At 47.2% G+C, this 24,013-nt stretch overlaps 1 protein-coding gene across 2 annotated transcripts in view; it reads right to left on the bottom strand.

Moving 5' to 3' along the window:
• Positions 1-24,013, bottom strand: part of ZDHHC14 (zDHHC palmitoyltransferase 14) — a 232,857-nt gene that overhangs the window by 26,864 nt on the left and 181,980 nt on the right. For both annotated transcript variants that reach the window (XM_080941504.1, XM_080941505.1), the window contains exons 4-5: positions 9,501-9,638; positions 7,073-7,121 (exon numbers count right to left, since the gene is read on the bottom strand). In XM_080941504.1, the coding sequence (XP_080797630.1) occupies positions 7,073-7,121; positions 9,501-9,638 (187 nt within the window). The remainder of the gene's footprint in view (positions 1-7,072; positions 7,122-9,500; positions 9,639-24,013) is intronic.

The raw sequence follows: 24,013 nt of genomic DNA, 5'->3' as shown, positions 1-24,013 counted from the left end.
CTCACTCAACCCTGGGAGTTGCCCATTCATAAATACCACTTCTGTTTAACAATTGAGGACACCAAGGTGGGAAGCTTTAGAAACAGAGCTGAGCTGGAGTTGTATCTCAGGGGGTAAGGGCTAATCTTGCATGCACAACACACTGCATCCCATCTTTAGCATTGCAGAAAATCACGCGTGGTGGTACACGCCTATGAAACTCCAGTACATCCAGAGATGAATGTGGAAGGATCAGAAGTTCAAGGTAATCCTTGGCTACAGGGTGACTTTGAGGCCAGCCTTGGCTACATTAGATCCTAGCAACGACATAGACCAGAACTGGGCATTAAAAGCCAGAAATCTCCACAACCAGCACAAGAGACTCTTCAGCTGGTTCTTTTCCCACTTCTTGCTGGAGGCCAGTGGTCCTAAGCTGACGTCATCCCAGTTCAAGTGACAGAGGGACCCTTCCTATAAGACTGGGCGTCTGTGGAAACCGGAGGAAGTGCTCTCCTCATATCTGCTCTCAGATTCAGGTACGGGTGTTCCCACAACGGATGTCACTGGCCCTGGCAGTTGTCCTGTCACAAGGATCAGGGAGTGCTTGTCTCTTAAAGGTTGCAAAACCCTTCTGCTCATTTTTAAAAATAGAAATGAGAAGAAACAAATTCCACGGAGAGTCAATTCAGTATGAAGTTGGATGTCTGTTGACTGAGTCAGGGATGGCTTCAGATGACAATCATTTCTACTGCCAGATTCTCTCCATCTCTCTCAGCGTCCATCCGATGAAACAGGCTGCTCCTTTTGGCCAGGGGCTAGCTATGAATTCTCCGAAACTCCTAAGAGTTCATACCAAGGGCAGAATGTTCAAAGTCTTGGAAAAGTGCTGGTTCACAGAGGGTTCCAGAACCTTCTCTGTGAATCCAGAGAGCAGGCCAGTAGAGCTCCAGCTCAGTGCTCCAGGGAACAAGCTCTGCTTGCAGGGGGAGTGGGGGAGAAGTGGAGAAATAATACAGAGACTTGGGGGGAGATCCAGGCAAAATGGCTGAGGATGCTTCAGGCTGGGAAGAATTATGGGCAACAGAAGGCTACTACATCTTCAGCATCTTGGGGTTCTGGTCCTTTTCTTAGAAAGGTGCACAGAAAAAACAATTTTCACATTATTTCAGAAGTAAAAAACAAAACCAAACCCCAGAGAACTTCATTGAAGTGCTTCCACACTACGGAGACACAGAGGCCTTGGGTCAAGCTGGTCAGGTTTTTCCTAATCGCTTTATTTCAGGCAGGAAGCTGAGGCCCAGAGATCAAGTCCCCTTTAAAAGCTCACACCAGGACCGGACTAGACCTGGCCCCTGGATGTCTAGGAGACACATGCCCCTTTTCAAGACCTCAAGCTTCAGCTATAGCTTTGTGGGTTCGGTGCTCATGATGGAGGCCAAGATGGAGACAATTCCTTTTTGGCCAAGGGTGAAGTGTGAGTTGTTGGGTTTCCTTGGCAACAAGGATCTCTGAATGGCCAGGGAGGGACCACATTCAGGGGGCTCTGCATGGGCTCTCTCCTTTCAGCCATTTCCAAGATGTGTTGGGCCACGTCTGGGTGGGGCTTTAGGTATGAGCTCAATAGTCCTCATTAGAGGGAACTCAACACAGTGTGGGTTGCTGTCTAAAACATAAGAAACAGTGTTGGTGGTTTGCAGCTGTATCTGCCTGAAGCAGGTAGACCTCCTTCTGGATACTGTCGAGGTCTCCTTTAGATGGATTGTTTTACCTAGTGGTAGAAAAACACATCTGTGCTGTCACCTGGCCACCCACCCCTGACAGTGGCAATCTGCATGAATGAGTGACCCTGTGAACAGGGGAAGTAGCTCTTTCACGGGTTCTTCTACCCATAGGCCTTCTCTCTGACCTTCTCCTGTGTGTGGAGGTTCCAAATTCACAGCAGCAGTCACCAGGATCCCAGCTGGAGCTTTTAAGAAGCTGAGTCTGACAAATGTGGTCCAGAGGCCATTCAGTGAGAAGGTATACAAGAACAGTGAGAAACTGAGCAAAAGCTTCCACTGTGTGAGGGCATGGAGGGACACTGCTAGTCATCAGAGCAAAGGACAGCATTGGGTCAGGGCAGTTCCAGACATCGCTCACAGCACAAGGATGGGGCAGAATTCAAAGTCGGGAGAACAGACTTGTGATTCCGAGGCAGGTGACCATGGATCAACAACATTCCCAAGATGTGTTTGGGAACCCTCTGGGTAAAAACCATGTTCTGGTCAATTTCCCTACTGGACACGGCTTCTACCCTCCCCACTCATTGTCCACTCATTGTCTATGGGCGCTGCCCACTGTGGTCACCCAGCCAAAGGTGCTGTTCTCAAGCCCAGCTTCCCAAGTATTGGGATTATAGGCGAGGACCACCGCACTGGGCTCTACAATCTCACCTTTGGAACAGGACAGAAAGGCAGGGATGCAAATATCCCCCCAAAGAACACACTGCCTATGCGTAGTTTTAGAAGGTAGTTCAAAATCTAGGTAGATTTATCTCTGTGAAATATTTTAAAACAAAATCAAATTGCGGGACAACACATAGAGTAGGGTCCTTGTAAGGTGCCAGCTGTCCCTCAGCCACAGACAAGTGTGTAAGCGAGAACGTGCAAGCATGAATTCCAACTTCCCGAAGACCTTCTGGAAGGACATACAGAGATGGACAAGAAGTCCACACAATGAAGGGTCGGGGAAACTCTTTCTTTCCTTCCATTATTGTTCTTCTGAGATTATTTTAGAACTTTCAGCCTTAATCAATGACCTACCCACACTGTGATCTTACACAACGTAATTGGGAGGCTTAAGCTTCCAGCCTTCCTTCCTCTCATTGGTTGAGGGTAGTGGGAAGGCACTGGCTTTTCTTTCTGAGTGGAGCAGGGCTGGTGTGGGGAGACTGTAGTTTTTACTTAGGGGGTGTTAGCCTTGCCACTGGATCTTACAGGACAGGTGCAGCTGTATATGACACTAAAGGTGTCTGTCCTGATTTCCTTCTAGTCCTTTGGCATCAGCAAGCATGGGCAGGCCAGCAAAGACCTATGGTTCATTCTTTTCCCACTATGCCACATGGGGTCCTTTCTGCCAACCTTCTAGTAAATTCCATTAAGAGACCAGTGCCCATTAAGTCTGTGGAGGCCTCTCAGGCGGGCAAGCATTGAAATGAATGCAAATTGGAGATAAAGAGGCTTTCTAGGGGAAAGCCTTCACAAATGCCGAATCAATTACCACTTGATTTACCAACCACAGGAAATCCTTTTCATTTGGGGAGCTCCGAACAATAAGTCATGATTACAAATGACTGTAATCCCTTTAATGAGATGTTAATGCCACCTATATTGGCATGATGGCACATGGCAGGGTCTCCTGTCAGGGGGATTCTTCAAAGATGCCCAGGGTACCCTGGTCTCCCTTGCATATGCTCCCAAGGGTTTCTGTCCTTGAGAATATGAGGAGACTGGAAGTATTGGTCACATGGCTCCCTGGTATGCCTGACCAGGGGCCTTTCCCTGTGGGGTGTGGCTTCCATGTTTCCCTCCTTCTGTTTGATAAGTGGGTAACTAAAGGGGGTCCCTTAAAGTTAACTGTGGGGTGATAAAGGTGTGTGTGTGTGTGTGTGTGTGTGAGAGAGAGAGAGAGAGAGAGAGAGAGAAACCAATCTCTGAAGTTTTCTTTGTAAACACATCTCCGAACTTGTCCTTTATATTCAACCTATTCAATATTAGTTTCTCCTTTGTCTCCAAAGGGCCCCACCCCGCACGACCCTATATGAGTGTCCCCCCCCCCCCCCCCAGCTCAGTTTCCAGTTAGTGGAATAATTTTTGGTAGCCTGGAGTTTAAATGGCAGGGTTAGGCCACAGGGGTCAGACTTGAGGGATAGAGGCAGACTTGGCTTCCGGTCCTGATTTTGCTTTCTGTTCTTCAAAGAACCCTGGCCACAAACCTGTCTCAGTGAGCTCTACCATGAGGGACTACGGCCACAAGCTAAAGTGTCCCCTACTCCTTACTCCTCATCCCCGACTCCAGACAGAACCTTTATGAGGTATTTTGCCTCAGAGACAGAAAAAGTCACATGTCCTCAGAACCATCCAGTTGCCCCTCCCTCGTCCGTAGGCAATGACTCTTACCACATTGCTTTTCCCACCAGGCTGCCCCTTGACTCACTTAAGCATGGTCTGACCTTCCACACCTTGCCCTGCAGATGTTCACAGAGTGAGAAAGAAGCAGGTGTGCGGTGCATTGGCTTGTCATAATAGGTCAGGCCCTTCCAAAGTGAATGTGCTTCAAAGGCTAGGGGCAGCTGTCCTCCACCTTGTGACCCTCAGGTGCGGCTCATTAAGGTAGGAGTTCCACAAAGGAATTTGACAGAACAAGCTGGCCTGTAGCTCTCCTCTGTTTGAACCCAACTGGCTGGGAATGCTGAAGGCCTGGTCTTGTGTGTTTAGAGTAGCTTCTCCTTTGTATCTTTCTGGGAGGGAGGAGGGGGCTCTCACAAAAGTAGGGTGGGGCGGCTACCTAACTGGCTACTGACCAGAGGCTCTCTCTCCCTTGCAGCCTCTGCTTCTTTGATGTAAAGATCAAAGGGTGGTGGGCAGGTCTTGGAAGGCAGGGAGAGGTGGGAAAGACAAAGGAGGACCTATCTAAAGGCTGAGGCTGTGATGCTGACTAGGATGTGGCCTGATGAGTCCCTTCTATTCAAAGCTGTCTGTGACCTTCTCTCGCCCTCCTTGTCCACTCTTAGCAGGCCACACTGGCCCTATACACTGTTGAGACTGGTGGGCGGTTCTTTTCTCCTAAAGTCCTTCCTGTCATTGGCCAACTGTTGTCATTCACACTGACATCTCCTGTAAGGTTCTGTGGTCAGCGGTGAGGTGCATGTGCCTCCCATGTCTCTCACCCCCTCAGTGACGTTGGTTTTTAGTTGGGTATTTTTCAAAATAAATCTTCTATGAGCAGCCTCTGCCCTGGCCATTAATTCTCATCAAAATATGTTTCGGCCATGGTCAGGAGACCAGGTTTGAGGCCCGCCACCAAAAGTCTGAAAGGACAAGTTATCTCCTCCTAGAGTACCTGCCAGTATCCACAAGGGCGCCCAGTCAAACCTTCCCCCCAAAGCTTTATGGAGCCCTGTTCTGAAGCCTGAAGGTCTAGAGAAGGCGAGCTATAGGCTGTACTACCATTAGTCAAGAGACAGCTCTGAAGCATGCAGAATTGCAGGTTAGACTCACTCGCTGTTGGGATTCTGTAAACCCCACCCCACAGTTACCTGGCAACAGCCAGGTATGCTCCACCCCAGTTACCTGACACTATAAAGGGGGCTGCTTGCCCCGCCTCATGATCTCTTGCTCTCTTGTTCCTCTCTTGCCCCTTTGTCCCTCCTCTTCACGTGCTCATGGCTGGCCTCTAATTCTCTACTTCTCTCTTTTCTCTCTGCCCCTACCACCCTCTTAACTCCCCATACCCTGAATAAACTATTCTATACTATACCATCATGTGGCTGGTCTCTCAGGGGGAAGGGATTCCCAACATGGGTTTCCCAGAGGCATCCTCCTTTTCCCCATACCTCGCCACACCTCCATAGACCACCCCTCTTCATCTTTTTCCTAACATTGGTGCTGAAACCCGGGACTTTCTTTTCTAATAAACACATCACCCACCACACACTGGTACCAGCCTTGGGGCTGGTTCTCATAAAACAGTGGTTATCAACCCTCAGGTCACAAGCCCCATAGGGGTCTCAGATCAGATAGCCTGCACATCAGATATTTACATTATGATTCATAACAGGAGCAAAATTACAATTCCGAAGTGGCAACAAAATAACATTATGGTTGGGAGTCACCATGACACGGGGGACGGTATTAAAGGGCTGCAGCACCGGGAGGGTTGAGGAGCATTGTTCTAAGACATAGCAGCTCAGAGGAGCACTTGATTCCATGAACCATCCTTTTCTACTTGCTAACCTGTACCTCCAGTTTTCCAGGATCATGAAGAGGAGACAGGACTCATGGATTTATTCTTCAACCCCCTGCTCATTATCGGTATCCCCCAGTTGTCATCCACCATACAGACACGATTAACGAGTTATCAGCTGACCACTGAGGATGCATGGATAACCAGTCTCCTGCGCAGTCACAGTAGGGTCAGAAGGAGATGATGTCTATTGTTCGACCCCCCTCCCCCCACACAACACACACATTCATTCCATACCCTGGGGCTCAGCAGTATGGGTGGCTTTACCTTATAAAGTACATGCTTACACATCACCTTTGAAAACCACTTAGAATAAAGAAGAGTCCAAATGTAGTCCACCCCGTTATGTGGAGGAGAAAGAGCAGAGTCCTGAGGAGCTAGGTCAGGACCTTCTGTTTGGTTACACAGCAAATCAGCATAAGCCTAGGTCCACTCAGCACTTAATACACAGACTTTCTTTTTGCTTTTATGAATCAAAATATCACAGTAAACAAATACACACACTGTTTGGGAGGGTAAGAAATGGACCCCATTTATCTAACTGATAACCTTTCAGGTTCATGAAAGACGGTTCTGTCTAGAGACAATAGAGGTGACTTGCACTTGCAGAGGGACACTGTAAGTACCCCAGAGTCTCCCAAGTACCCCCAGGACCCTCACCTGCTGCCCCATGCCCCAAACAGACTCATACCTGGGCATCCATGAAGGAGAGGATCACCTACTAACCACAGTGACATCAGGCAGGCTTACAGCTTTACTTTAGCCTAACCTGGATGGATACAGATCTCAGCTAGCTTCTGGGGTGGGAAGGGGAGGTAAAACTCCATACATAGCTTTCTAGCAAAGGAGCTCTTCAGCTTAGACAGGGCTGCGTGAGTCACCTGGAGACTCGTCGTTCAGATGTCATCCCTCATGCAAGTGAATTCGTTCTGTGAGGCTCCCCATGCTTTACGGGATGATTGAGGATGTGATTTATAAGAAGAAAAGCCGAAGGCAGAGAACTAAAGAGAGATGAATAAATAAGACTATAGGGGCCGGCTAAATACCAACTCCACAAGCTAAGTCCCCACGGAGCCACCGGAAAGGATATCTCGCCGGACTGTCCTTAAGGGCATCAAGGAACCCCTTTTGCTGTGAACCTGTGGGAATGAAGCCAACATTTACTATTCAGATACTTACCCCCCCCACACACCCCCATGCTCAATGCTCTTATTTACATAAGAGTGGGTGACAACACCCACTGAACAATCTTTGTATTTGGCAAGCCTTAGGGCATCCAGTTTACTGATCAGATTTCCAGAAGATGGCAGATTCGGATTTAGAACCAACATCTGCAGGACATTTATTTTTTTTTTTTCCAATGAAAGCAGATGCGTATCTGTACATTCTCCCATAAATTATATTTCTGATTACTCTTCTGTTCTCCTCATTTTACCAGGAAAACAAAATCCTACACAGTTTCTTCTGTTTTGCCCACATTTGTTAACTTTTGGCAGGAGAGGTCTTAGGAATTTAGCTACCAGCAACAGTCTTCCTGGGTTATTCTTACCCAGAACAAACAGAGGTCAAGTTCATTTACTGACTCCTTTTGGGTGACGGTGTTGGGTGTTGTCCTTGTCCAGCAAGGACATACTGGGGGGTTTGAGTTAAGCTGCACCGGGTGAGAAGAGGGATTGTGTTCTGTGTTTGATATAAAGATGTCCTACTTTAAACACGATTTGAAGATTTGCTTTTAGTGTGTGTGTGTGTGTGTGTGTGAGCTTGCACTCCTGTGCAGGTACATGAAATGTGACCAGGTATGAGTGTGAGGTCTATGAGTGTTTGTGACTGTGTGATGAACCATACACGTGTGTATATATGTTTTCCTGGTGCTTATGTACAAGATTGAGCAAGTGGCAAGTAGCCCAAAAACTCTGGACTGCAGGGCCGAAGCTTACAATGCAACCTGAAAGTGAAATGAAAGCATTCTGAACTCCCCTGCAGAATAGAATATTGTAAGTGATGCCTGTTTCAACCATGTGGAAATTCATTGTGAGGTACAGAGTTTGGGCCTGGTTAACTTTGGCACATGACATTTTTATTTATTTGCAAGGTTTTCATAAGAAAGGTTATAAAATTTATATGAGAATATAAGGCAAAAAAAAAAAAAATGCTCCTGCTCCTGAGCATTATCTGTGTGCAAAGCTTTGAACAATGCTTCATCCAGAGCATCGTCTAACACCCTTAGCCTTTTCTCTGTTGCTTTTGTGAATGAATCCACAGACCAGCTCTGCTTTTGCCATTCTGGGAGGCAAGGGGGAGGGTCTCTGCAAAGACACCTTGGCACCAGGTGGCATTAGATGAGGACTCTGACGAGTACCAAGCTTTACCCACAAACCCACTGACTTAGACTCTCAGGCATGTATTCCAACTTTGTGTCCCATCTGGACAAGAGAACCGTAGTCAGAAATGCCCGGAGACTGGAATAGCTGTATGTATGTGGCTACACTTGGCTGCTGCTTAGAGACCAGTGGGAACCATTCAGAACCCCTACTTCCCCAGCCAGTCTATGGACTCCACCCGAACAAAAGGAGTGGGAAATGGGATCTCAGAGCCTTAGCCTGTCCCATTCATAAGATTCATGCCAGCAGGGGAAGACGGTAAAGCCGCTCTGTTTAGATACTTCCAGAAATGCACCAGAGCGATGCTGTGCACTTGCTAATGGGTTCTCATACTTCGGGAATGGCTGAGAGGCAGAGCTGCTTGAAAATCTGGGCAGTGACACTCTAGTGGAAGTTTAAAAGGTCTAGATTTGTAGCTCAGTAGCAATTAACTTCCTTCTCACCATCCTTAGTTGTGGTCCGAAAGTGACTTGGAGACAAGCTTAGTATGAACTTCACAATGGGGAGTGAAAAAAGTGCTGAATTCTTATGCAAATACATTAAAATCCCTTACCCTCAAATCTAACTTAAACAAAAAAGGGTGCATTCTTTATATGCCAGAGACTGCTCATATTCTGGCAGAAAGCTGAGAATCTCATTGAATGTGCATTTTGAACATATATAATGTGTGTAGGAAAAAAAAAACCCAGTATCTGTCTCCAGCCATATTCTCCCTCTAGGGATGTCTATTTTTAAACCGTGGGTCATTTAGGAACAGATTCAGCTATTTGATGGTTACCCTTTATCTGTAGCTCCTTGTGCAAAACGGAAGGATGAACCTCTCAGGGGATCCCCAGTAGACATCACTGAGGTTAGAGAGGGCAGGTGTGTCAGTGTGAGATGCCTTGTTAGTGTAAGTGGAACCTGGTCCAGGTGTTACCTGGAGATGACTGTTAGAGGGATGGGGTTTAGGAAAGAGGGAGGGACTGGCAGCGGGATGGAGAAAGTAAAGCCCAGAGTGAGCGGGAGGAGGGGATGGGTGTGTGTGTGGGGGGGAAGGGAGCCAGAATGATCAGAAATAGTAACTCAGAATCAAGTCAGAAAAGCCAGAGTCAGGCAAATGATTACATATGTAACCTGTCCCGCCAGCATACTTACGATGGATGACGTGTGTGATGACGAAGGCAAATATAAAGACTGTCAGAAAGGACAGGGATAAAATAAACATATAAAAAAATCTGTAGTTTCGTTTCCCCACACAGTTGCCTACCCAGGGACAGTGGTGATCAAACTGTTCTGAAATGAGAGGCAGAGAAAAGAAACATGGAGTTTAATTAATAAAATATCCATTTACGGAAAGGGGTCCCTCCCTCTTTGCCTCCCTCCCCCCACCATGCTCCGATAATATAGCAGAACAAGGTTGGATTATGTATTTCCAAATGGACTACTCAGAGAGGCCTTTATTAACAGGGAGACACTTCAGGAACACAGCTACTCTTTCGAAAGAACACAGGTGTCTTGAAACAGCAGATGTGAGTCCCTTTCAAATGGTTACTAAAAGAAACAGTAGCACACATTCTCAAACTCAGAAGTAAAGACCTGATTCTTCCTCAGAAGGAAACATTGTGTTCACAGCATGATCTTCCTGTAAATGGTGCAAACGCCATCTGACGACATAATGACCAGGACTGGGCGGGGCTGGGGCTGTCTATGCCATTGGGTGACCCTCTGATACAGTAAGTGGCCACAGAAAGAGTCATAATTGGCCTAGGGCAGGACAGAGGGACAATCCTTTGTTCTCCCACTCCAGTTATAGTCCCTTAACACACACATTGATACATTCCTATCAGGAAATGATGTCCCTATGCTCTCTCGGAGACAAGCAAAACCAGGCGTGAAGAGACAGGAGACTGGGCAGAGGCAGCCAGCTGAGATTCAGAGCAATTAGCCCCAAGGCCAGCCCTTTGGAGATGCTTCCACTAGTGTATACACTGCCTGTGGTCCTTCCTAATGGCAGCAAGCTATGTTTGGGCAGTGCATGCCATTATTCCACTGTGCCGAAGTGCAAGCCCAAGGCTTCTCAGTTTTGGAGAATTCACTCAAACTCCGCAAGGCATTTACGGTCTGTTCTTCCTCTTACGAGCAATAGCGAAGTGCTCCCTCTTACTATCCAGCCTATCTCCTGTGCAGACCGACTGTTCTGTGTAATCCCACAACCCACTCACTTCAGACCACCTGCCGTGAGCTGGGGGATGTTCAGCATCCAACTTAGCATTGTACTTGGGCTCTTTCCTCCGCTCTCTGCCTACCTAATTTCCATATTTTATCTCTCTGTCTGGGCTTCAGAAGCCATGGAGGGAATGTGCTGCCGAGTGTGACTTTATAAATAAAATACGATGGAGGTGGGCAAGGTGATCCATTTCAGGATAATCATGGACTCAAACCCTTACATGCCATTTGTTGACAAGGCTCAAGGACACCTGGGTAGAGGTTGTGGTCTGGGAAACAGGAAGTACACTGGATGGCAAGAAGAGGGGACAGCAGGACAAACTTCTGAGCTCAGTGACCTGGTGACAGAGCTGATGGCCCGTAAGATGCAGCCATTTAAGGAAAGTGATTACTATTGGTGTGACCCTGGGATTTCCACATTAACACACACTGTCAGCTGAAACCTTCATAAAAACCTGCCTCACTGTGGCTCGGGGTGGGTGGGCTACGCAGGCAGAGTCTGTGGAATCTTTAGGGCCACAAAAACCTGCTGCATAACAATAGATACCTAATTACGCCTTTGGATATTTGTTCAAGACCATGGGGCCTTTAATCTCTAATGCCAGCTACAGACCCTGGCAGGTATGTCGGCGCAGAGCCATCAGCCTTGGTAAGGATGTGGAAGCAGAGGGACTGTGTGCATAGCGGGTGGTGGGTAGACAAGAGCTGTACATTCCTTTCCACTCCCCCCCCCCCCCCCGTGAGCCTAAAAACAACACCTTCAAAAAAAAAAAAAAAAAAGAAAAAAGAAAAAAGAAACAAGAAACACCATCTTCCCCAAGTCATCAGTCCACGGAGCATACAACGGCAGGTCCACATGATGAAGATGGGGAACTACCTGGACCAGCCAGACTTCCCCCAAGACGGTACACCTATTATTTCAAGCAGCTCCTCTTGTGCTTAACAGTTGGGTGTAGAAAATTGGAGCTGGAGCAGAAGCCAGGGGTTGATAAGCACATATTGGGCCAGAATCCGCCTTCAGCATTGCACCTGGTTCTGCAAATCCTGCCTACAGACTGAGCCTCGGGAAGGCAGGGAAAAACCCGCTCTCAGCAAAAGCCACAAGCAAGGTTCGGAGGAGCCATTAGCACCTAGAAGCCTCCAGAGGACAAGGTTTTATACTGTGCATGGCCTATTTCCATAGGGCAGGCCTTTTAATTTTAGTTCAGAAATCTTGAAATCTAAGCCAGGCAATGCTGCTAAGATCTCTTGACAGCAGGACAGACAGCCAAGGATGACCCATTGAGTCTTGTGGTGTCCCCGGAGGCTTCTGGGAAGCTTTCAGGGTTGGGCTTGGTGTAGAAGTCCAGGCTGGAAGCCATTTCCCTTAGAACTGTGTCTTGTTGGAACTCTCTTGACTGACAAAGTCCCACTAAAACTACAGGTGCACTGAGCCATTCTCCATGGACTGTTTCTCATGTCTTCTGCAGATGCTGCGTTCACAGTGGCTACTGGGTTTGAGGCTCCCCGGCCCCTCTGGGGGCAGAAATAAGGCATTAGGGACCTATGAAGGGGCCTGGAACCTGCCATCCCCTCTCTGCTCCCAACATCGTGCTTACAGCATCTCTTTTGTCCCCCCCCCCCCACTACCCATGAGCTAGAGAGGCTTGGCATGCTCCTTCCTCTTCACTATGGACTCAGAGTCAACTATATGCTGACAATGCCAAAATGGCCACTTCCTACCTTCAGTGATAAATGCCTGCTGCATCTCAGATACACCCTCTCCAGTTAGACTTCCTGTTGCTCTTTCCTAAGTCTGAGCTTCTCTAGACTACTATACAGCCAGGAGCCAGGTACCCAGCTCAGAAACCTGTGTTCTGCGGCTGACCTTGTCCTTCCCTCTCCAGCTACATCCAACTGACGAGCAAGTCCCATGGGCTCTGCCCCACTTTCATTGGGAGCCATGTTAGTTTTTAATGTGTTCTCATCTGCCAGAATACTGACTAGGCTCTAATACAACAGATATTCACCAGGTAACTGAACATATCCATGTATCACCAGGACCTCTATAGGTGATGTGGTTAGAAACTCAAGAGCATTCTATAAAATGATGAGTTAGCTAGCCGGGGCCATCCTGACCACACCCCGGATAGCTTTCTCATACTGCTCTCCCATAATCCCCCTGTCCTCCTCCATGATTCCTGAGGACAGAATGTGATCCCTCTAATCATCTTTATAACCCTCACACCCCGAAGACTTCTACTACGTATGTATTATTTACAGGAACAAATTGCTTCTGGCACCGGTAGCAGGCTTAGGAATGAGGCCATGCCTGGTGGGCAGCTGACGACCTTGAGCAAGGTTGGCAGAAGGGAAGATGCTGGGAAAGTCAAACATAAGGAAATGCAAGCGGCCTTCGGGGGACTGGGTAATGCACTGGACAAGCAGGCGGCCAGCTGTAATTGTAGGTGAGCTCTATAACTATGGGAGGCAGGGCAGCTCCATTTAAAAGCTCTCCCATAGACACCCAAGTGAGATCTGGAGATACAGGGGTACCACACCACCCGCCTCAGCTCCCAAGCAAGGAAAGAATGCCATCCAAGGGGACACCATTCAAGAAAAGAAAGCAAGGTCCTACCACATAGCCTTAATTCCTGAACCATTAGAGGACGCTTCCAGACACAGTTCCAGCTAGCAGCATGACTTCCAATTATGGATGACAGACCTCTGGCACTTCTCCTGTTCTCCATGACATGGGCCAGGAAGCCCCTAGAAAGGTGAGCAGTCTGGACACCAAGGGTGGCCCAGCCGGATCTGAGACTTGGTGCTGAGACACTTAATCTCTTCTGTGATTTAAAGGAGATCTGGGAGGGTACAGAAGAGACCTTAGAAATAGCGGGGCTCTGATAAAGCTGGACAGAAACTGGAAAGTCACTAAATCAAGGAATCAAACGTGCTTGAAAAAGTTGTGTTTGAAGGAAGCCAGGGAAAAGAAGAGAGGTTAGCGGGGTATTGCTGGCATGTTCCATTAATCCCAGCATTTAGGAAACTCAGATGGGCAGATTTCTGTGAGTTTGAGGCCAGCCTTGTTCCAGGACAGCCATGGGTACATGGAGGATCTTGGTCTCAAAACAGAACAGGACAGGACAGGACAGAACAGGACAGAACAGGATAGAACAAAATAACACTTGTTGAGCCTCAAAGTGGAATTCAGTACTGTACCGATGTGGTCCATGGGCCCACATGGGCGCTCTGGAGCTAGAATTCAGCCTGTTCTTTTTTCATCCATTTTCTCTTTTCCTTTCTATTCTTCTCTCCATCCCTCCTTCCCCTCCTTCTTTGAGACCAGGTCTCATTATGCAGCTCTGGCTGTCCTGGAACTCACTCTATAGTCCAGACTGGCCTTGAACTCATAGAGATCCATCTGCCCCTGCCTCCCAGGGTGCTAGAATTAAAGGTGCTCCCAATCATGTGCAGAGAGAATCCTTGTTCTCTGAGCCCCAGGCACAAGTCTTAGTTCCTTAGAGCATCTTGAGAAGCCTGTGACCCAAAAGAGGGAAGAAACCACAGTGGAGGCTCGAAGCTTCTAATCTAAATTTTAATTACATCCAAATTAAATTAAATGTTTTTAAAGATTCAAAGTGGAAAATTGCTTTTCTTTAAACCTCAGGCCTTTTTCTGCCCCCAAATCAGAAGAATTTTCCCTCTGCAAGGTACTTTGTGTTTGTATTCTAGGACAAATATTGAGATCCAGTGACACACATCATTACCTGGCCTTAGGGGTTACACAGCACTCCTAAAGTAATCTTGTAGGGACAGCTGAGAATATAATTTAGCGAGGGATTTGAGGACAGAGTCTTCATCACTAAAGAATTTCTATCCCCATCCACATCTAAGCTGTTAACAGTGCCCACTGCGCCAAGGCCGGGGAGGTACTCTGCCTGTCACTTTGAGACCATTCTTGCTTTTAGACAGCTTCAGCTCCCACCTTGCCAGGACCCAGGCACTGCAAAGCGCTTAGCAAGAATCATGTCATTTATTTTTAGTGCACATGTGTGCATACTTTCTTATATGTGCACATGCGTGTGCATGTTTGCATGTAGGGGGAGGTTGGGGAACACCCTTGGGTGTCATCCCAGGGACACTGTTCACTACCGATTAAGACAGAGTCCCTCAGAGGTCTGGATATGACCAGTGAAGTTAGACTGACTGGCCAGAAAGCCCTTGAAATTTTGTCTCTACAACCCCAGCTCTGGGATTACCAACACATAACCAACACATCTACCAGTTTTACATACATGCCAGGGACCCAACTGAGTCTTCCTGCCTATCAGGCAAGCACTTTACCAACAGAACCATCTTTCCAGCCTGATTCTCAGCCTTTAACATCTAATGCTGTTAGACTCAATATTACTAGGCTCAACGTTATTGTTCCATTTTACAGCTGGGGAAAGTGGCCTTGGGGACGGGCGCTTATCCAAAATCCGAGCCTCTTTCTGGGTCTGCCTGGCACCGGTTCTCTGCTGATCAATGTGCCAAGCAGCTAGTTTTTCTCTGCAGGTCCAGCCCGTGTCTACAGGCCTCTACCCTCCACTGAGAAATCTTTAAGACCGGGGAAGGAGAGATTTAGTCTCAGCCAGGGGATCACTGGGAAAGTGAAGACTTTTAATGGAGTCATGGGAATTTGACAGAGCTGTTGGGCATTCTAGCCGGGTCTGTGGAGCCTGAGGGGGTGAGGAGAATGGAGTATGATGCCAAGCAAGCAAGCATCAGGTAGGAGGTTTCGTCCCATATCTTTTCTTCTCAGCCCTGATTTCCCAAATGCGTCCTATCTAACTTGCTGGAAAAACCAAATCCTATGAAGTAACAGACAGCCTTACAGTATTGTTACAGTGCTTCCAATGGGGACTCATTTACAAAGGCAGATACATTTAGTGATATCTTTGGGATGGAAATTTAAATGCCAAGAGGCACCATGCCTTACCACTGTTTGTATGGGATTTAGCATTTTGACATCTCTCCAGTGTCTTATAAATTAAGATTTTTTTTTTTTGGCTTTTAACCCCATTTCTTAAAAAACAACCCAAAAACCTACAACTAAATCTTTTCAATAAAAAAGCAATTAGTAAATGTCGAATTCCTGTCTTTATGGTACAACTTAGCATCACCTCGGCAGCTGTGTGGCCTGCTCCAAAGTGTCCCTCTCCTCTCCATTCCTTGATGTCGCTGGCACCAGTTAGCTTCCCTTGCCGGCAAGGTTGCTAGGTCTCTTTTGCATAAAGGAGTTTGACTAATGGACAGTGACAGTCCTTCCAGTCATCTGTCAGGCCTAATTATATCTATCTGCCTTCTCAAACTGTCTGGGTTTGTCATGTTTTAACACCAGTTCCCCAGTGGTAATAAACTATGCCTCTAAGAAAAGGGACAAGCAGGTTCTGGGGAGGCCAGCAGTTTGAACTGTTTAGAAGTTGTTTTTGCACCCCCCCCCCATTCCCTACCAAAGCCACAACAAAGGCCTGAGGTCTCTGCTTTCATCTTTTATCTGTCTCCCTGCCTTAGAACCTGGGGTCAGACTCTACGTGTGAGTGTGCTGATGGGTCAAGGACCATCCTGTCTAAGCACGGTCATCGCTCACCTGTTTCATCCTGTTCCGGCTAAGAAATGGAGATAAAGCTGACTGTGTTATCTAACCGTCAGCCTTTCCTCTTGTTCCTCACAACATCCGACAAAGACACCCCAAGTCTCTCTAGTCACTGTCCTAAAACTCAATCACCTTAGATCCTGGGAGCATCGGAACTTCACAGACCACCCCACTTCAAACAGGAACAACCATCAGACGTCCCCTGAAGGGATAAGGACTTTCTGCATAGCAGAAAGAGACCCGAGATAAAGATCAACCGGAGCACAGTTTGTCATTACATTTAATTGTGCAGATCTTTAACCCTGGCCCCAATCCTGCATATACTGAAATGCAGTTCAATACCCTAAGGACAGACTTAGTGTGACGACCTACTACCTTCAGTACTGGCTGATCCTTACCTAACTTGTCCAGATTCCTCCCGTCCAGCAGGGGCGAACCCTATTCACCACACCCACCTTCGTGATTCTCTTCCCCTTATAGCCTGCAGTGCCTCACCCACTCAGGCCACAGGAGGGAACATAGTCTTTTTTCCCTCTATGCCTGATTATCCCTTATACCCAAGTGATCAACAGGAACCGCTAATTGCATTTCTAGTCTTTTCTAGGCTTCTGTTTCTGTTTCTGAAGCTCATTGCAGCCTATGTGTCTTGTTTTATGAACTACTATACTGGCTGGTTTTGAGTTATCATAGAGAAAGGAGCTTCCCTTGAGGAAATGCCCCCATGAGATCCATCTGTAAGCTATTTCCTCAATTAGAGATCAAGGGTGGGAGGACCCCATTGTAGGTTGTGCTATCCCTGAGCTGGTGGTCCTGAGTTCCACAAGAAAGCAAGCTGAGCAAGCCAGGGAGAGCAATCCAGTAAGCAGCATTCTTCCATGGCCTCTGCATCAGTTCCTGCCTCCAAGTTCCTGCTCTGTGTGAGTCCCTGTCCTGACTTCCTTTGGTGTGGAACAGCAATGTGAAAGTGTAAGCTGAATAAACCCTTTCCTCTCAGCTTGCTTCTTGGTTTCTGGGGGGGGGGGGGTTGAATGCAAATGAGATCTCATTAACTTCTTGGCCTGTGCTCCCTGGGTGAAGGTGCCTAGCTCTCTTCTTGATGATGACATCCCTGCGTATCTGTGTTGCTCAGAGTCCTGAGGACTAGGGTTTCAGATGAGCAACCCTCAACTCTCACCTTTTCTTCCTCATGGTGAGGAACCACAACAGCTCCCCCTTCACCTGGACTGTATATTGGCTTTCTTCACTTATCTTATTTTGGGTCACTGCTTATAAAAACAAATTGTAACAACAACAACAACAACAACAATTACAATAATCTGGTGGATTTGTAGTTAGGCAAGTACATGTCTGTCATAATGACCATGGACATTTCAAGTTGAGGTCCTGATGTGTGTGGTCTGCATTATAGGATAGAAGGATGTGGGTCTTTGACTGGGTGTACTGGATTTGGGCCCTTGCTTTTTGTCACACAAAGTTCTCCCTTTAAGGACTGAAGTCAGCTGTGACTGCCCTGAGAAGACAGGGAAGTGCTAGCGGGCCTCAGCAGAGAAACTATAAAGAAAGAACTTACAAAACCTGAAGCTCCAGGAGACCCAGGTGAAGCCCAGAACTCATCATGGCTCTGAAAGCAGTCAGGAGTTAACAGTGCACATGAAGTAGTCCTGCCAGCAGACCTGGGCCTGTGCAGGCGTCTTAGACCCTAAACACAGGGTACTGCTGTTGTCTCATGTTGATAACACTCCACTGAGTCACTGTGGTCTAGGCAGGGGAGTTTAATTACTTCTCTAAACTAAGGCTTTCAAAAGAACAAACAGAAGGCTCTCTCTCTCTCATGGTCAAAGGCAGCTGCGTAGTTTATGGGGTCCACTGTGGAATGGAATCATGGGATAGTTTATATAAAAGCTGTTCAGAACTTTGAGATGCTTCCAGAAGGGCATGACATCCACCTTGAACTGGAAGAATGGGCAAGTTATACGTCTCTGAAGTCAGTAATGGTTTAATGGCCCAGAAAGGAGACTTTCTGAGCTGTGGCAGATGGGAAAAGGTCCGGCTGGCTTTTTGGAAGGGTTCAAGGAGGATTCGTTGGCAGGCATAGTGAGGAGTCTGTGGGCAGTAGTTAAACCTAACAGCAGCCAGCAGCAGGTCTACAGGAACAGTCTGAGGCAGGATGATTAAGCCCTCCTTGCTCAACCGGAATTTACCACTAGCCTCTGAAAGCTGCCAGTCGAAGGCTCCCTGGACCTGGTTTGGGAAAGACTTCTGGCTGCTGTCATTGTCATAGCCAGGATGAGGCCAACCAGCCAGAGGAAGAAAGACAGGATGTCAGGAGAGACCATGAAACCCAGAGAAGAGGGTCAGCAAAGGGCCAGACCACCCTGCCTCTCCTCTCCTCTATTTTATAGTACTGGAAACTGTTTTAACCCCAATGGTGTGGTTCTTAGCAGTTTTTCCATTTCCTCATGCTTTGAGAATCAGTAGAAAACTACTGGCCTGTCCCAACCTGCCCCTACAAAGTCATCTACATCTCCAGAAGCCTTGCTCCTGGACACCAGGGTCAAGAATTCCAGGCCTAGGGGCGTAGATCATAGATCATAGAAATTGAAGTGGCTTATTTCAACACCTAATTTAAAATTGTTTTATCTTAAGAGGACAGGTCAGCAGGCGCCTTTTACAGAGTGGCTGCTTTCATGCTGTGTGGCATGCTAATATGCCATCCTTAGGGTCTCAGGGGAACAGCTGTAAAAGCCCAGCAGTGGGCGGGTGGGTAAGCACTGTGGTTCGCCTGATATAACTAAGACACTTACTCAGAAGGGGAGTGATTTTGCTTGCCCTTTAACCCTAGGTTCTTTTAACTAAAGGTCAGGGTCAAGTAGTAAAATAGGTCAGTAAGTTAGTGGGTCATGACCAGCACCAAAAAGAACCAAGAGACCGCACTGGGCATACCACATGGTAAGCAGTAAATCTCAAGACTTCATCTCTGCATGGGGGCTCACTGAGCTCCTACTGAAAAACTGTATTTCTTACCGTGAGCCGCAAGAAAGCACAAGGATGAAAGCGATTGCTTTGGTGCACTGGGAAGGAAGGCCCTAAACTATTTGCTGAGTAAATACACATATGTTAAGTTGTTCTGTAACAGGGCTAAGTCTGTGAGTGGTTTTCACGACGTCTTTTCCATCCTGCAAGATGGAAGGAGAGCAGGGATACTGGGCAGATGTAACACTTAAAAACATATTTACCCTGAGGGGGTCTGTGGTGTATGTGTGTGTGTGTGTGTGTGTGTGTGTGTGTGTGCGTGTGCGTGTGTATGTATGTTCACAAGTCAGCCTTGGGTCTTCTTTAATTGTTCTCCGTTTAATTTTCTCTGTGGACCATTTTCCACATGTAGCTGGCAGGCCACTGGGAAGGGTCATTGGGAAGGGTCACTGGGAAGAGAACATTGCTCCTTTCTTAAGCACTGGGCAATTATAAGTATGTGCTTCTATGTTGCAGTAAATAGTAAATGATTGTTTAACCTTTCATTGGCCCCCATGGTCTTAACTCCGAGGATGCTGCTCTAGTGTGGAGCCAAATGCATGTTACCTAGGGGATTGAATTCAGACTCCCATGTCCTCAGGCCTATGTGGCAAGCCCCTGACCCAGTGATCTAGCTGTCTTCCCAGTTCTGAAACCTAACCTGCCCTTCTCAGGGGTTTGAGGGTGGGACCACTGAACTCACTATAGAGCTTGAAGAGCAAGAGAATTTAGAATGTGTCCTTCTTCTCTAAAGAGAAGACTAGGACAGAAGTGGTGATAGGCTCAGTGTCGTCTATAAGCACTACTGCTGGGGAATTGCCACCTTGGAGAGAAACAACCCGCCCTCTTGGATTTACATGCAGATGGGGCAGAGACAATCTCCAAACAAGCTCATGCATGGATATGCCATGACAGAACAGGTCTTTAAGTGTTAAGGAAGAGTTTAAGAAGAGGATAGGGGACCGGGTCTGGGAGGCCTCCTGAAGGCAGTGCATAACCAAAATGTGGAGTTGAGAAAGGACACAGAGGCTGAGGGCTGGGGCCAGAAGGAACTGAGAAACATGATGCATTTCCAGATGGAGCACAGGGCTTGTGAGATGCTCATAGGGCTCATGGGCCTTCAGACAGGTGGGAGGCCTGACTAGTGGCTAAATTCTGCTTGGGGATGGTTACTGTAGCATTAGAAGCTGGGTTGTGTGGGGGAGCAGGAATTGATGTTGGGGGTTCTTTAGGAGACTCCTGTGTGGGTAAGAGCTATTGGTAGCCTGTGGCTGCTGTGATGGCAGAGAAAGAGATAGAGAGGCAGTTAGGGGTCCACCTGGTAAGTGAAAGCCTAAGGTGTGAGGGGGTGGTCAGACTGTAGTAGGGAGGTGTCCCCTGAGACTTTCTGAGGAGCACTGACATTCAGTATGTCACCAGGGAAGACTGATGTTGGGCATCTATCTCTCCCCAGGTGGAAGTATCTGGTATCAACTACATCTACTAAGTCTGGAGCTTGGAAGAGAGATTTGAGCTAGAGTTAGAACATGTTCAGAGAGATTTCTGGAGAGTAGTGGGAGTGTGTGTGCAGAGCTGAGTTCCGTGATAGCTGCAGACCATACGTAAAGAAAGAAGGACGGAGCAAATACAAAAAAGAGCAGTAGGAGAGGGGAGGAGGAAGGGGAGGGGGGAGGGGAGGCAGAGAAGGAGGATAGAGAAGGGAGGAGAGACAGAGGGAAAGAGAGAGAGGCAGGGTGTGGGGAGTCTGGCCAACAGAAACAGACCTCAGTGGAGTAATTACTCTGGCTTTTTCTGGGTGTTGAAGAGAAGTCTTTTTAAAGCCGACTGCATTTAGACAATTTCAGAGAAAGCAAGAAAGCACCCGGCCAGAGGTCGCCCCTCTGCTGGCTCAGACCCAGCAGCACACACACAAGCCTTGCACATAGCAGCCTTTCTGAACTGTGCATGGACATTAACCCCAGCTAGGACAAACCAAAGCTCCAGAATTTCTATGGTTTAGGCATTTCTGTTGGTTCAACACATGCTTTAATTTTCTTTTCCTATTAAATAGGAAATCTTGTTCCTTTGTCTAAAAGAACTTCAAATAAATGCACCAATTCTAGAAGATACCATACAGGATAAAATTTAATGCAAATGTACCATGTTAAACCACTACGGCCCTCTAAGGACGTGATTTCGGAGCTGGAGAGATGGCTCAGCATCTGCAAAGATGCCTCTGCTCTTACAGAGGACTTGGGTTTAGTTCTCAGCACCCATTTTGGGCAGCCTACAACTATCTGTAACTCCAGCCTCAGGAGATCGGACTCCCTCTTCTAGGGGCATCTGCATACATGTGCATATACAGAGAAGCAAGCATACACACACACACAGACAAAACTTGAAAAGAAAGCAGGTGTTAAAAGTGCATGTTCACAAGGGTCCAAGTCTTATATGAGAAAATATGACGGGCATATCTAGAAAGACCACAGGGATGACTGCTCAGCAGTTCTTCTCCCATGGATGGGTGGCTTTCCCACTGGACACTTATAATTGGTGTCTAATAATGTATGGGCTTCCCAGATCATTAGACTATGGGCAGAGAGAGAGCTGGCTCTGCATGGGGGAGAACTCTGGTCCCTCTCTGTGACCGTCTCATGTTCTCATGAACAAACTGACATTCTGGGTCTGTGCATTCTGGGTATAGATATCCCCAATGGGACAGTCCTGCTATTGGCACCCCAACAAAAGCTGAGTTCTTAGGTCCAAGATTAGAGCCTCCAGTGAGTGGACCTACCCAAGGTATTTTCTTAATACTTGTGGTGGCAGGTGTATTCACACCGCAGTATATGTGAGGAAGGCGGACCCTGGTCGCCTCAAGAAAGATCAGACTTGGAGTGGGGCTCTGAAGTTGGATATGGGCCTTCTGACCAGCCGACTCCAGCCATATGAGAAGGGGCTTTTCCTAAGCTTAGCATCAGGGGCTCTTATGGGTCCCTCCAGCAATTAGTGAAGGAGAATGAATGTGGGTGTGGGTTGTGGGTGGAGACAGCAGAATAAGGAATCACACATGCTCACCAGCCTTCAAGAGGTCTGAAAGGCTCTGGCCAGCATCTAACGAAGCCCGGCCAGCTCGTGCGAGGTCGTCAGTGAACACAACTTGCTAGCTCACCTTGCGAGGTAGTAGTGGAATTGGTCAGCATTCTAGCTTCGTAAATCCCATTACTTGTCTGTGAGAGACAAGGAGCACAGAGACCAACCCTGAGGTAAGCGACTACACATAATTACAGGGGCGGTCCGAGGGCACATCGTCTTTCTGCAGATGGTTTCTGTGGGGGCTCGTCACGTCTTTATCCAGAAAAGACAATAATTACATCCTCACAGGTCTGGAATGGGGTTTTTAAAATAAACAGTCTCCCTCTACTTAAGACAGACTCTTTCTGTTTCACTTAGTTCTCTATTGGAAATGTTTTCAACTCTTTAGAAAACAAAACTTAGCGTATTCCAACAAGCCAAACTGTTTGCATGCCTTATCTTTTTTTTTAAAGCATATAAGTAGGCATTAGGCTTTCAGAATTAAGGGACATGATGTTTATTATCCAATTGTTTAGCATTTCTCAGCTCAGTACTGCCCAACAGTGTGTTGAGAGTATGAAATATTGAATGCCCATGATCCAGCAGAACACAGCTGGATCCACAAATACCCTAGAAGAAATTTCAGGGCTGGCTAGTTACATGCTTTTTTTTTTTAATGTATGCATGTTTGTGTGTGTGCGTGTACACACGAAGAACGTGAACCTGCTCTATTGTTTTGCTAAATGCACACACTATCAAACTGCCTCTAAACTCATCTCTCTCTCTCCCTGTAGACTAGTGAGGCTCTTAGGCTTATCTGAGAAGCATCTTTGTACAGGGGTAGGAGGCTAATGCAGAGAGTCACTCCTGGCTAAAGTGCCAACACTAAGTGACTATGGAGTGCTCAGCTGTGAATGGGACCTCTTATATCACACCCCCTGTCCCCAAAGTGCAGGGGACACTGTGGAAGAGGAAGTGGAGAGATTGTAAGAGCCAGAGGTTGGGAAGGCTGCGGTGAGTCAGTGTCTTTTGGACGTGACAACACAGTTGGGTTGAGAATGCCCAAGAGCTGTGTCAAGTCAGTCAACCCTCATGTGTGGTGAAAGAAAGGCAAATGAGCTGTCAGCCCTGGATAAGTATCTATCCGTAGTTGATGTCTGCTAGGGAAAGTAGTCTTTAGAGGTGTGGAAATCCTGAAAATGATACAGCAGATGGGCCCCCATCCATGTGTATACAGGCAACACGAATTAGACCCTGTGGGTTATAAAGGAAGCAGGCATGAAGTTGGGAGGAGCTGGAGGTAAAGGGGAGTAGGTGAAATCAAAGCACACTGTGTACGTGCTTGGGAATCTTGAGGAATAAATATTATAATTTATAACTCCGACTACTGTAGTTTCTTCTGTATTCCTCCACTGTCCGTTTCTATGTGTGTCATAGACGTAGCATTGAAGACTGACCCTCAAGAGCTTTCTTCAGAACGTTAGTTCGGCAGTTTGTACATCCATCTTCGTGGTTGATTTCTAGTTCCCCCATCCCCAAGTCATGGTTTGTACATTATCTGCTTTCTAAAATCTGTGGTGCTTCTATTTTTATTTGAAGCCAAATATGATTGATTTCTGCTCATGCAACACAGACAGATGATATTGGCGACTACATTCCCTAGAAATAGATCTCAGCCTACATATCACCTTTTATTGAGATCTTTGACCTTTTTTTTTTTTTTTTTTTTTTTTTTTTTGTAATTTGTTGACCTAAATGA

The sequence above is a fragment of the Micromys minutus genome (assembly GCF_963924665.1).
Source record: "Micromys minutus genome assembly, chromosome: 30".
Classification (NCBI taxonomy): domain Eukaryota; kingdom Metazoa; phylum Chordata; class Mammalia; order Rodentia; family Muridae; genus Micromys; species Micromys minutus.
Note: the sequence above shows the minus strand (reverse complement) of the source record. Positions and strands in the feature narration are given on the sequence as shown.